Here is a 13,946-nt window from a genome sequence, read left to right on the forward strand (position 1 = left end):
AGCAAAACCACCTTGATTTAAGGGAAAAATTTCTGGGGCAGGGCATTGTTACCCAGAAAACCTAATCACTTGGAAGTTACCTCTCAGGCGTCTTCTAGCCAGGTTATCGGGGCTGGAAGAACGCCACGAAATAAAACTAGGGAGTAAATATTTGAGAAGTATCTGGGATATTGCATAGTAGGTTACTACATTCTGGATCTGGCTGTCACTGTGCAGGCAGGATATAGCCAGGAGCACTTGGAGAGTCATTGGCAGGACCTCTGGTAACTAGTCAATGAGATTCCACTTGCCCAAAAGTCACAGAGGGAGAATGGCGTAGGGAGTGGCCCACCTCCGTCGGTGTAGCCACAGACGTTACCACCACTAGCCTCTTCCTTTCTGGCTTAGAGAGAGAAAAACCGGAGTAGAAGTAACAAGCTGGGAGCAACACAATTGCCCGTCCATCAGCATTGCAGATTGCATTCTGTTATAAGTTTCTATTGTTGCAGAATTATAACGCACTGGATTTTATTTGAAATAAGTGGTCTAGGCCTTAGTAGTCATCTTTTATATCGTGGGATTAGATTTGACTTGTATTTGCAAAATAAAGGATGCATATTCTGTAGAATATTCGCAGCCAGTAGAGGTTTCCCATTGATAACAGAATGCCAAGAGGATTGGACACGGTAGAGTGTTCTGCCCTCGTTTTCCAGTTGTGCCAGCCAAGGCTTAAAGAAGACAAATGATTGGCCAGGGCACACAATGAGTCTCAGGATGCCGCACCTACACAGGAGTTAGCGGAACAAGAGAGCGAGACACAATCCCCGAGTCCCTCCTTCCACCCACCACAGGGACACCAGCACACGCCACTTGTAGCCGCCACCCTCCGTGTCGCTCCTGATGGTCAGAGTGTGCCCGCCTTCCTGCCCGCTTCAGTGGTCGTCCTTGGGTTAATTAGGTTGAAAATGGAGAAAGGAAACGCTTTAACCCTATCTTCAAAGCAAGCAGATTGGTTATTTTGTTTTTCAAAGGAGAGGTCCTATATACAATTAAAACTTGTTTCTGGTAAACCTCATTCCAGGAAAGATGAGCTTTTAACAAAAGGCTTTTGACAGCTGCAGGCTATTTCATTTTTTTTAATGCCGAATGAAAAATCAATACATTTTTCTGGGTTATACATATTCAGAACAGGCCTGATATTTCCATTATAATGGAAAGTGGGTGTCTGTGCACATCTCGCCTGTCAGAGCTGCACTGCCGCATTTTCCGAGCCACTGCTAAATATTTCAAACCTGATTTGATTGTGGTTCATGACAGCTAATGTTTCTCAGCTCTTGAGCCTGCCGACAGGCAAACGCACTTTATTTCACCCCCACCCTCAAACACCACTCCCTCCAAAGAAAAAGGAAAGAACAATTTCATTCTTCGGGGATCACAAATTGGTGTATTATTTAAGTAACATGATCATGTGAGAGCCTTGGGTACAGATACCCTGATTCTTAGGAGAATTTCCAAATTTCTATCACACCAAGGCACGATGGGGGCTTTGTCAGGTTTGGGGAAGGTTTGAATTAATTTGCATTATCCTGTTAAGAGTTAGGAACAGAGGGACTAGTCTTAATCATTGATTGATTGACTCCCCTTCCTTCAAGCCTGTAAGCGATTCGTAGAAAATACCCGTTGGTGGACGCGTCACTCGGCCCCCATTATTAGGGTAAATAGGACCTTTTTTTTTTAAAAAAAAAAAAAAAAACACAACTGGACCATTTTCTTGAGTGACACGTTTGGGGAGTGTGTACAGTGGGGTTTCAGGGTTGAATGCCAACTTTGTGGTGATGCTATCTCTGTTTTTGGCTTCTGCCTGGTGCTTCTTTAAGGAACAAATTTCCAGGTTGTTCATAAGATTGCACATTCCCATGGGGCTGCCAGTTGGCACACTCGCCTCCTTCGGGAGCGGATTTCACCACCAATGGGGGAATTGTGCAGTCACCTGTATCAAGATGCTAAGTATAAGGTATGTTAAGAGATCAGTTTGCATTTGTGGTTAGCAAAACCACTTTGGTTGAAGGGAAATTTTCTGGGACTGGGGTATCATCCCCTTAAAAACTGAAGCTGTCCTAGGAACTTTTCCCTTGTAGGTCTTTATCTGCTGGAATTCTTGCATTTGAGGGCTCTGCACTTAACCAGGAGGCATGAGTGATGAACAGGCTGGGTTTGGCCAAGCAGTAATAAGTGCTATCTGGGAGAAGCAATTGTAAAAAAGAGGTGGTGATGGAAAGGTTTTTTTTTGTTGTTTTTTTTGTTTTTTTTTTTTTTTTGAGACAGGGTCTCACTCTTTTGCCCAGGCTTGAGTGCAGTGATGCAGTCACGGCTCCCTGCTGCCTCAGTCTCCCAGGCTCAAGTAATCCTTCCATCTCAGCCTCCCAAGTTCACTAGGACTACAAGCATCTGCCATCACACCCATCTAATATCTACAGTTTTGGTAGAGATGGAGTCTTACATTCTGTTGCCTGGGTTGGTTTGGAACTCCTGAGCTCAAGCGATCCACCCACCTCAGTCTCCCAAAGTGCTGGGATTTACAGGCATGAGCCACCATGCCCAGCCAAAAAAGAGATTTTTAAAAGGCCTTCAGTCACTGTTGAACATGGAAATGAAGGGCAGAAGGGACCCTAGTAAGACACTGTAGTTTTCCAAGATTTGTTTTTATTTCCCTCTTTAACATGAAAATACATATAGGAGGGGGTGCTCCGGTTTGAGGCTACTGTGTGGTGTAACTATCGAAGTGGGCATCTGCAGGGGTTTTAGAGGCACCTTCTCTGGCGTCTTCTAAAACACAGACCTATCTGGGATGCACTGGGCCTGCTACCTCCTGCCAAGAACCAGGGCTGGACTAGGGGAGTGGGGATCACCTCCTCTCCCAGGTCCTGGCCACACCCTTGTGAGAGCATTCCTGGTGTGCTCTGGTTGGGATCTGAAATATCATTAAATGCCTGAAGGAGAAGCTGGTTTTGATTTGTCTGTTTCTGCCTTAAAAGTGGCATAGGGTGAAGGAAAGCAACCCCTTTTTCTGTAGGAAAGACAGGATTTTCCAGATAAAACTGATCGTCAGTCCATCAAGTCTTCACTTGTTCCCACCATCTGTCGGTAGCCGATATTATAGGGGGAAAAAATCAGCAGCTTCTGTAGTAATGAGCCAGGCTGTTGCCACTGACTTTGCAGAAGAGGAGGGAATAAAATCCGTGATCTGTGGGAAAAAAAACCAAAAAACCTCCCCTTCGTTCTCCAGCACGTGTGTATCAAATCTACATTCCTAAAGAGAACAAGAAGGGCTAGATAACAGCCCAAGGAGCTTAGCGTGTGGACGCAGATCTGTTTCAGAGCGGGATACCGTTTCGTCCCTGGTTCCCACGTGTTTCCAGGGCAGGGAGACCAAGCCCTTCCCCAGGCCTGGCTCTTGGTATGCGCTTGCTTTATGATTTAGGAACCGATAAAACACACCCGGTCTGCAAAGCATAGTGGGTCTGAGCTGTCCAGACGAATTTTCAGTTTGCATCTCTGTTTTTTAATCATTCCTCTACCTTTATTGGTATTCAGAGCTCAACAGTTTTCCGGTTACTGTCAGCCTGGGCTTTCATACGTTTTAAAGAGCTATTTTTCCTCTTGCTGTTGATGATGATGGTATAAAGACAGATGGTGTAACTGCTTATGAATGTCCTATTTTATTTCTCCAGGACCAGACAGTTCGCTTGAAGACATATATTATTTCCACATGCTCAGGTTGGGCAGCCCAGACTCTTGTCTGCCTCCTGCAGCCAGCTGCCCTTCCAGGCCTCGCCATGCGAAGGGCGACACCTGTAGGTCACGGCTTGAACTGCAGGGATGAGCCGGCTGGGCTGAATGGGACCTGGTTTTCATGTGGGGGTGGAGGGCTAGGACACTGATCCCCTTGCAAGGGAGCTGGCTTATCCAGGATTTTCCTAATCATTTCTTCTTCCACCACGCATAGAACAGCCTTTTAGTGAATGACTCACAAATGATAACATTAAACCTAGGAACTCAAGAGGACTTGATTTGTAAATCTTTAAAAAAAAAAAAAGAGATGAGCAAAATAAGTTCGTGAAAGAACCTCTTTCACTGATCCTCTCATTGGAACTCAGCTGCCTTCATTTGCTGCTTGCGGTAAGGCAGAGAGGGAAGAAAGCAAAGGCCCAAGTGGGCCCACGGAATGAGAGCAACATGCGGTTTCCTTGCTTGATGCATCAATGATCTGCTTATACATTACAGTCTCTAGCCTCTCAACACATTTGTTTGGTAAGGCTCGAAGAACTGGGGTCAATGTCAGTTGACCATGAGTTTTTAACTCTCTGCTCTGATAGCTGCAGGCTGTATAATGTGTGGGCTTGTGTAATATGACCTCACAATGGGTAAATCCCTTCCCAGGTCTGCTGAGCAGCACCTGCAGATGCTGCTCATCACCGTCTCAGGGCGTTCTCTGGTTTGTAGGTGTCAGACTGTCCCCATCTAAGGTGATAATATGTATGCATTCGAGATGAGAGGCCATTGAGCCATCTCTTTGCCTAATCAAATCTGATTAACCCATTTATGCTGGAGATTGCAAAAATTGTTTTGTGTGAAAAATAAGACCTTGGTGATGACCTTGAGCAGTAGGCTATAAATAACTCCCACAAGCTTAGCGTTCCAATAATGGAACACTAGGCATAAATGTATCACCACTACAGATATTTTGTATCACAGCATGTATTGGGACAAATAAGGATCCTTTAAGAGACCTAACTCATCTGGGTTGACCCAATGTAATAAATAATATTGATTGACCAAATGCTGGTATCACCATTCAAAGATGAATTTTGTCATTATAATGTTGAACAATTTTATTGAAAGCCTAAAAATGTGCATGGAACATCCCATCTGGACATAATGAAGATAGTTTCTGTGTCATGCTGTGTAATTTGTTACTGCTCTACTGACACCTATATATGTTTTCTGTACTAAATGATGTATGATGTTAATGTGGCTCTATATCTGATTGACTTCAAGCTGTGGTTTCCTGATTTTTCTCCGTTTGAACTAAGGGTAGATTAGGGAGACTCGATGCTGACTTTACTGTGCAGCGAGACAAAAAAGGAGACATAGAAATTATATGTGGAATCCTGAGTTGGAGATGAAAATTAGCAGTACCAGACTTCACCTGTGTTCCCAGTGACTGCCTCGTAAACTCCCTCTCAGAAATTAGGAAGAAAACGTTCCGTGACACTGGTTCAGTTTTCCAGACCTTAGACGCCCATCATCTCTTGAGTCAAGACATCTGATTCTAAATAGATACCTTCTTCCTCAGCGTTTTAGAAACCCTCTGAAACCAATTTACTTTGTACTCCTATTACTTCCTTCATGAGATACATTCAGAGGCTGTTTTCTAGAGAGTCAGAAGGCATGACACTTTGAAAAATTGAAAAGCAGCATTGGGGTAGAGGCTGTTTTCTAGAGGGTCAGAAGGCATGGCACTTTGAATTAAAGTAGCATTGGGGTTGGGGAGACTTCTGACGTTATTGGACAGAGCCCTGATCCAGTGTTCTAGGCCAGACTCAATACTTCCTTGCTGGGGTCTGGTCACAACTGTGTACCCAAGAAAATGTGCTCTTTACATTCATCTAATAATTACATTGTTATTAAAATGATGTCACCTTGGTTTGTCCACTTGATTCATTCCCTTAGGCCATTCTTGCTGAATGCATGCTTTGGATAATGACCCAGAGGGCCAGAACAGCAAGAGAAAAGTGTCTCCCTTTGTTTCCCTCCGCATCTAGAGTATCTTATTTTCTTCTTCCCCACTTGGCCGGATGGCATTTCACTTCATAAGTGACCTAAAGTTGGCAGCGGTCATTCTGCCTTCACTATAGCACTGTGTACTGAACTGGAGAGATGTTTCCTGCCTTCATATTAAACCCATCGTGAGTGAAGGATGGAATTGCTTCAAAAAGAAAGTGTACTCTACAAATCTCACTTCCCACCACTGCCTCCTGGCATGCTCACCAGATGCCATTCGGTTTCGGGAACTCTTCAAACCGTTGAACTCATATCACTGCTGCTCTATGGCTCTTCACAACCTGAATGACTCCCAACAACCCACACACACTCTGGCACACGCATAGGCACTGTGAGCCCTGTGAGGGGTCAGTGACTGGGGATGGTCTAGGCCAATGCCAGGAGGCTCGGAATGGAGCTAGGCATGAAGTGAACAGGTGGGCACGTCTTGCATTTTCAAGTGTAAAATACTTGGATGCGACTTCAGGGATTCAGGTGGAGGTATTGCTTCAGTCAGGATTGGTTTTTCAGTTCGGACTGCTCAAGGGAAGCATTCAGAATCTATCTAGAAATACCTAATGGCCACACAACTGGGGCAAGTCACAACCTCACACCAGCTGTTTACCCAGAAGGGAAGTCCCCACTGCTTACCCAGACCTCGCCGTGTCCTCAGCTCAGGCAGCCGTCCAGGGGCCACTGGAAAGAGAAGGGGGACGAGTCATTGGTGCCTGTTTTGTGGTTGGCAGTGCTTTGTCATAGGGGCCAGAAGTCCTTCATCTTCTTTTTCTGTTTAACCCTTGACATGTTTTTCTTCTGTTTCAGAAGAAGCCATTGAAGATGTGGAAGGACCCAGTGAAACAGCTGCTGATCCAGAGGAGCTGGCTAAGGACCAAGAGAGCGGAGGCGAGAAAGACCAGGGCAAGTGGACAGGTAGTGTGCGTGGCTGCCCTCCAGCCTCTTTTATCTTTCCTTCCCCGGAAGAACGGAGCTAACAGGTCAGGGAGCGGACACATCCCTAGTCTGCCCAGAAAACGATGCTGGCTTTGGGTGAGTGGGAGGCGGCTTGTTTCACTTTTTTGAGTCGTCACCTTCCTTGTCCTTTATTATACTATACTCTACTATGCTTTTAAACGGTTAAGCATCTTCAGTGGCACCCACCAAAGCAAACTTATTTATTGAGTGTTGAGGTAGGTGCCAGGTGGTGCAAGGGCGTCTGGCTTTTGGTCACATCTCTTTGGTCCCTGCTGTTTTGCCCTTGATGTCGTTCTTCCTCTATTGAAGGCCCAGTCACTGGTCCCACCTGCTCCCAAGGCCAGAGGGGTTTGTGTCACATGGAACTTGATCGGGGTCACCCCTGATTTTCAGCCTCAAGATTCTCTAAGGGTCAGGTATGATGGCTCATGCCTGTAATCTCAATACTTGGGGAGGCTAAGGTGGGAGGATCACTTGAGCCCAGGAATTCGAGACCAGCCTGGGCAGCATAGCAAGTTCCTGTCTCTACTAAAATTAGAAAAACAATTAGCTGGGTGTGGTGGCATACACCTGTAATGCCAGTTACTCGGTGGTGGGGGAGCGGAGCTGGGTGGGAGAACCACTTGAGCCCTGGAGGTTGAGGCTGCAGTGAGCCCTGATCATGCCAGCCACTGCACTCCAGCCTGGGCAACAGAGTGAGACTATCTCAGGGAAAAAAAAAAAACAAGATTCTCAGCTAGGTATCATGGCTGACGCCTGTAATCCCAGCATTCTGGGAGGCTGAAGTGGGCAGTTTGCTTAAGCTCAGGAGTTTGAGACCAGCCTGGGCCTACACTGTCTCTACAGAAAATACAAAAAATTAGCCAGGCATTGTGGCACATGCTTGTAGCACCAGCTACTTCAGGGGCTGAGGTGGGAGGAATACTCGAGCCGGGGAGATCGAGGCTGCAGTGAGCTAAGATCATGCTACAGCACTGCAGCCTGGGTGACCAAAATACATAAATAATTTTTTTTCCTTGAGGAGTCAGCAGTGAAGGGTGGTCTTTGTCCTGCATCGGGGGCTTGGACAGGGCCCTACGCAGGTGGTGCCCGCCCTGCATATTCTTCCTGTCCTCCCCTTCCCCCAGGTGAGCACCCATGTGCTAAAGTCCACCCAAAGGGGAGATGAGCAGTGCAGCCAGGCAGGGAGACATCTTAGCCAAAGCAAAAGACATGGAAGAAGCCAAGACAGGAAGTGCTATTTCTGGAAAAACTGATGTTGAGAGAAGGAGACCGCCCATTTCTCAACGTGATAAGATTTCTCTGTTGAGGGGAAGAAGAGCTGAGACTAAAAAAGCTTAGGGGTTTTGAGGAACAGCAAAGTCACTTCTGAGAAGAGCTTAGGGGAAAGTTAAGTCTTCTAGAAAATACTAAGAGGAAATGATGTGACAGGCAACAGAAAGGATTTTGTTTGGTCACCCTAATTGTTATGACCATTATTACAATACTTCTGTTTTAGAGAAAATATTTACTTTCTGGAGTCCGTATTCGTTGGGCCTTTGTTACTTTTCCGGAGTGACTGTTCTTAAATCATGTTCAGTGTTGGCCTTCACTATTTAAACAAGATACAGGATCTTGGAGAGAGGCCAGAGACAGCAATGAAAGTGACTGAAGGGCTGAGAAATACTGCCTTCGAGAAGAGGCTGAAGAAACGGGTCATTCAGCCTAGAAAAGAGAAATTAGAGAGGTGGTGCAATCGTTCCCAAACATTGGGAGGGGTACGCAGGGCAGGCGATGTGCAGTGTTTCCTGGGAGACACAGACAGGGCCATACTGCAGCTGAATGAATGGATAGCATGCCGGGTGGACTCTGCTGTCCACCATGCTTAGCGCCCCCCTTCAGACTGGCCTTTGCAGTGTGCAGAAGCCTGAACTCCAGAAAACGATGAGAGTTACGGCCAGACAACCTAGGAGGATGCGTCAGGTAGGACCGAGGAATAGAGGATGGACGTCTGTGCTTAAAGGGAAGGCCCTGAAGGTAGCGGCCGACGTGTCTTCCTGTGGGGCTTTGCCTGGACCAAGATCCTGGTTTTGCCTCAATGTTAAATGAGAGCTAAACAAATGGTTCTGACGGCAATTAAACACATTGCCAGGTGAGCTGGGGAAAAGGGTTTCACACACGCAGTTTGAAGACTGGTGACCTTCTGGGCCATCTGTCCTTTGCTGTCGTGAGTTGGGTGCTTGATTTCTAATCCTGGCTCTGCCACTCATTAGCTGTGTGACCCCACTCAAGGTATCTTGACCTTTCTGTGCCTCAGTTTCCTCAGATGAGATGAGGAATAAAAATAGCACCTGTTTCTAGAGGGTTGCTGTGAGGATTATTTGACTATGGTAAACTCCAAGCCGTGCTTGGCATGTAGTATACTCTATATAAGTTGTTTGTTTAATGGTTTAGTGATATATAAAATGAGGAAAACGAGTAGCAGTTTCTCTTTGGGTTCTCTGTTGCCAGGCTTCGTGTGGCTCCTGGGAATTTTGAGCTGGGGGAGGAGCAACATCCAGGGATTTAGTGGGATCGTGCGAATGATGTTTGGTGCATATGTTTCCTGCATTTTGTGTGCTAAAGGCACTACAGAAATGATAAACAGGAGCAGCCATTTGCACAGCCCCGATGATATGTGCCGACCTATGATAGCCACTCTGTATGTGCTTCTGTAATCCTTGCAGCCAGTTTAGGGCAGTCTTTAAGAGCGGGTCAGTTAAGTCTTATTCAGACTGTTTCTCATTCAGTGGGAGTTTGTCTTCATAGCACGAGTGGACATGCTAGGCAACTGGGAGACTACTAGAAAAACGTAAAATGAACACCATAAAAAAATGAATGTCCTGGCTCAGGCCTATAATCTCAGCAATTTGGGAGGCTGAGGTGGGCAGATCACAAGGTCAGGAGATCAAGACCATCCTGGCTAACATGGTGAAACCCTGTCTCTACTAAAAATACAAAAAAAATCAGCTGGGTGTGGTTGGTGAGCACCTGTAGTCCCAGCTCCTCTGGAGGCTGAGGCAGAAGAATCGCTTGAATCCAGGAGGAAGTTGCAGTGAGCTGAGATTGTGCTACTGCACTCCAGCCTGGACAGTAGAGCGAGACTCTGTCTCAAAAACTAAGAAATAAAGAAATGTCCTTAGTAAGATTCCACTTTCTCATCCATTCATTCAAGCAGCAGGCCTACTTAATCTTTACTTCCAAAAGACAGAGAGAAGATGAATGAATGAGTGACTTGATGAATAACTCAGAGGTGTACCTTGCCAGTTGCTCAGTAGTAAAGAGAGAAGGAAAATTCTTTCCTGACTCCTGCAAATGATCCACTTTTGACCCGAAGCATAATTTTGTCTATAGCATCTGAGTGTGTAATGACAGGCTTTATTAAGGTACTTGGGCCAATTTGATCTTGGAATCGATATAGGTGCCAGCAGCCTCCTCTGAGCTTTCTTCTGGATCTTTAGTATTTTATATTAAAAAAAAAAAAAAATCTACGTTTGTTCTATTCTCTCCATAAATTGAGCTGTTCTTATCTGATTACATGTGATGGGGAATGCTTCCTCCTGACAAGTAAATAAATACTGATTTCACAATTTGTTATATGTTGATTAGTGGCTGTTCATGATGCAGATTAATAATATTTCAAATGGGCCTGAATAATTGGCATTTTCTCAGCTATTGATTATGTAGTTTTGGGGTTTGTGGAGGAATGGGTAATCTTGACTGAAAATTTTCAGCTATTTATTTCTACATTTGGAATGGGCCTCCTGGTTTCCTTTCTGGGTGTCCCTCTTTGGGATTCTTTTATTCAGATGGCGGGTGTTTCACCCTGACATCTGAATAAAATAATTCAGCACGGCAAGCAAGAAAGTGATTTGAACCAAGGCTGAGTCAATTCCATGATCAATGGCTGAGTCCCTGCCCCATGCAGGACACTGGGCAGAGTTCCCCAGATCACAAATTCAGTGAGATGATAGGGCTTGCCTTTAGGGAATCTCACGCTCTTCTGGGAATTTCAGGAATGCCCCTAATCGTAAGAGCAATATTACAATAGATAAGTGCTGTTGAATGGAACTTTTTCTGCACTGATAGAAGCATTCTGCATCTGAACTGAACAGTTCAACAGTCACTCGCCACTCGTGGCTATTGAGTATGTAAAGTGTGGCTCCTACCACTGAGGAACTGAACGTTAAACTGTATTTAATTGTAATGAATCTAAATTTAAATAGCCACATGTGCAGCTATAGATACCCAAGAGGAAGAAAACCAGCCCTGAGAGAATGCATCACAGGAATAGCAAGTTTCTGATAATTTTCAAGGCTGCATAAAGCTCTAACCCTGTGCCAGGCACCATTTTGGAGCTGCACAGCTGTCCTTCCCAGCAGGCATGGCAGGAATGGCTAACAGGTCCTGCTTCATCTGTTTATCCCAATTTGCCATCATTTTTTATGTGTGTGCCACAATGTGAAAAAAAAAGTTGGGAAACACTGCTTTACATACCTTATCTCATTTGATTCGCACCCCCTCTCTGTGTCACAAATACCATAAATCACCACTCCATCATTTGGCAGGTAAGAAACTGAACCCTGGAGAACTCTAGCAATTTGCGAAAAGGTATACAGACAGGTTCAGATTTACACACTGGCTTTTCTACTTATTCTAACTTAGAACAGAGCCTGAGCTCTTACCAGTATACCAACTCTCAGAGAAGGATCATTTTCAGTCTGATCCTTTGATCTAGTTTTCATCTATGTCTAAGTATAAGGAGTAGCAGCCTCCTGACATTGTACAGTTACAATTATAGTAACATGACAGTCACCATTATGTTCAAAATGAACTGGATTATCAACCATGGATATGCATCCTATAAGGAGCTGGCACTGCTCAGTCTGAAAGCAGGATGGTGATGTGGAAAGACTCTAGACTTGGTGTCAGGAAGCCCGCCAGCCAGCAGCTGACCTAGGTTGAGGCACTTGGCCTCTTGAAGCCTCAGGTACCTCCTCTGGGAAACATGGACAAGGGATGCCCACTAGTCCCAACCATCTGAGAATTCCAAGATGGTGAGTGGTAGTACCCGGACAGGCCCGCTGTGCACATCTTGTCAGGGAAAGTGTGCTGTGCTCCTTTGGGCCAGTGAAGGGCATAGGAAGGTTCTTTGTTCTCTTCCTTCATGCACAGCCATTGCCACTGTCCAACATTGTGGTTTTCTCTTTTGAAACATGAAAATGACCCGTGTTCTCTTTTACCAGAATAGATTTGAATGTGCGTATTCTCAAATGAAGAGCCCCCCGTGTCAGCCACTGAGCAATGATTAATGCAGTGATTATCCAATTAATCATTAATTGCAATAAATTAAGTGATATACAATTACTGCTTTATCACCAATAATTAGGGGGAAAATGGAACTCTTGGCAAAGAATCATAGCAGGATGGTTATTTAATTCCTGTAGTCATCATGGTTTCCAGCCACAGAGCACCAAGCTGAGTCTAGTGAAGGTAATTTGGGACAAGATGACCAGAGGGTATTGGTGCTTTTAAGAAAAGAGAGTTGGATGGGGAAGCAGGGAAATGGCTCAGCTTGCAATGACACCACAATAATGCTTCACAAATCCCTAACTGACGTTCATGTTTGTATTTTTGTGGATTTTTGAGTTAGAATGGTAGTTGGAATGTTTGCTTTCTTCTAGAGGATTGGCCTGAAGAAATTTTACTTTATTAACTTTTTAAAATCTGTGATGCTCACCTAACACAGCAATTAGCGCAGTGGAGCATCCCTGATCTGAGTCTGTGGAAGATTGCTATTAAAGGAAGTGTTAATGGGCTGGCAAGGTCTGGGTGACTGTTGGGGAAAGTGTGTTTATGGAATATGGTGCTGGCAGGCATGATTTCAATCGGATTTGACATGTTTAACATAAATGTATAGTGTATTGGCTCCTGACGCATATGAATAATTCCTACAGACCTGCTGCCTTTTTAATTACTGGGGTTGAAAATAAGCAGGTCAGGCACATCCTGGTGCAAGTCTCTCACCAGCCCTCCCGCTTTTTTCCCTGTTGTTTACAGTGTTGTATAAATAGAGATGCCTTTGTATGGGAAACGTAGTGCCTGTAATATAACCTGTGACAAAGAATGGAAAGAGGGTGAAAAAATAATACTACTTTTTTTTTTTCCCCAAAATTGAGTCTCTAAAGAAAAAAGAAGGTATGTGCTGAGAGGAAACATGTGTTAGGAAAAACACAAGACTCATAGGAGTCAGAAGCCCAGGGTCAAGGCCTAATTCTGCTACTAAGATTACCTGCATGACCTCAGGTCTCTGGACCTCAGTTTCCTAATCTGCAAAGGGGCAGGTTGGACCAAATGGGTCCTTAGCAATTCTGGAGATCCATAAAATATGACTAGGGGAGGGACAGCTATAGAGTGGTATAGTATCTTAGAGCATGTTAATTACTAAAGTTGGAATGCTAATAACTTTCAAAGATGTCCCATGTCTGTGGGTAGTTAATATAGCCTGGATAAAGGATTCAAGACTTTCTCCATGGAGGTCAGGCAGCGTCAAGCTTACTTTTCTTGATGGGGTGTCAGAACATCATATGCCTTTACCTAGTTCTGTGTTCTTGGGACAGATCGCACTGTATTGTCAGAGCCGGTGGGTTGAGGACATCAACAGAGGAGTCCATGGAGACTTACATGGGTGCCTTTGAGTGGTCACCCATCTCTCAGCCCTGTTGCTAGCTAGAAACCAGGCTATTCACTGCCACCACAGCTCCTCAAAAATCATTTTGGACCAATTCTGTGTCTTTCCAGTACTTGGTTTCATTTTTCCGCCTCACCCAAAAGTAAAAAATTTGTCTTTGCAGCAGGGTGCAGGTGAGGGAATGCTGGGAGCCCAGTGTGCATGGCCCCTTTGTGGTTCATGGTCCTTCCAATGGAAGCCGTTTCTGGCTTTATGTTTTCACACATAGATGGGAATTGTGGGGCTGTGTCAACTTTTCCAGAGTCAACTTGTCCCTGCTTCTCTCACTCTCCACTCTTTTTTTTTTCCAGGCCACTTTCAGTATCCTCGGCTGCTTAAAATCACTGCAGGCGGAATTCTGTCTTCCAATTGAAAACAAACCATGAACTATTTTAATGCTGGGAAGCCAAAATAGATAGAGGCC

At 45.0% G+C, this 13,946-nt stretch overlaps 1 protein-coding gene across 8 annotated transcripts in view; it reads left to right on the forward strand.

Moving 5' to 3' along the window:
• ZFHX3 (zinc finger homeobox 3) overlaps window positions 1–13,946 on the forward strand; it is a 377,665-nt gene that overhangs the window by 325,526 nt on the left and 38,193 nt on the right. For 7 of the 8 annotated variants that reach the window (XM_074405623.1, XM_074405619.1, XM_074405641.1 and 4 more), the window contains one exon: window positions 6,625–6,732. In XM_074405623.1, the coding sequence (XP_074261724.1) occupies window positions 6,625–6,732 (108 nt within the window). The remainder of the gene's footprint in view (window positions 1–6,624; window positions 6,733–13,946) is intronic. The other variant, XM_039478220.2, reaches the window with a different exon arrangement.

This window comes from Saimiri boliviensis, chromosome 1, assembly GCF_048565385.1.
Source record: "Saimiri boliviensis isolate mSaiBol1 chromosome 1, mSaiBol1.pri, whole genome shotgun sequence".
Lineage (NCBI taxonomy): Eukaryota > Metazoa > Chordata > Mammalia > Primates > Cebidae > Saimiri > Saimiri boliviensis.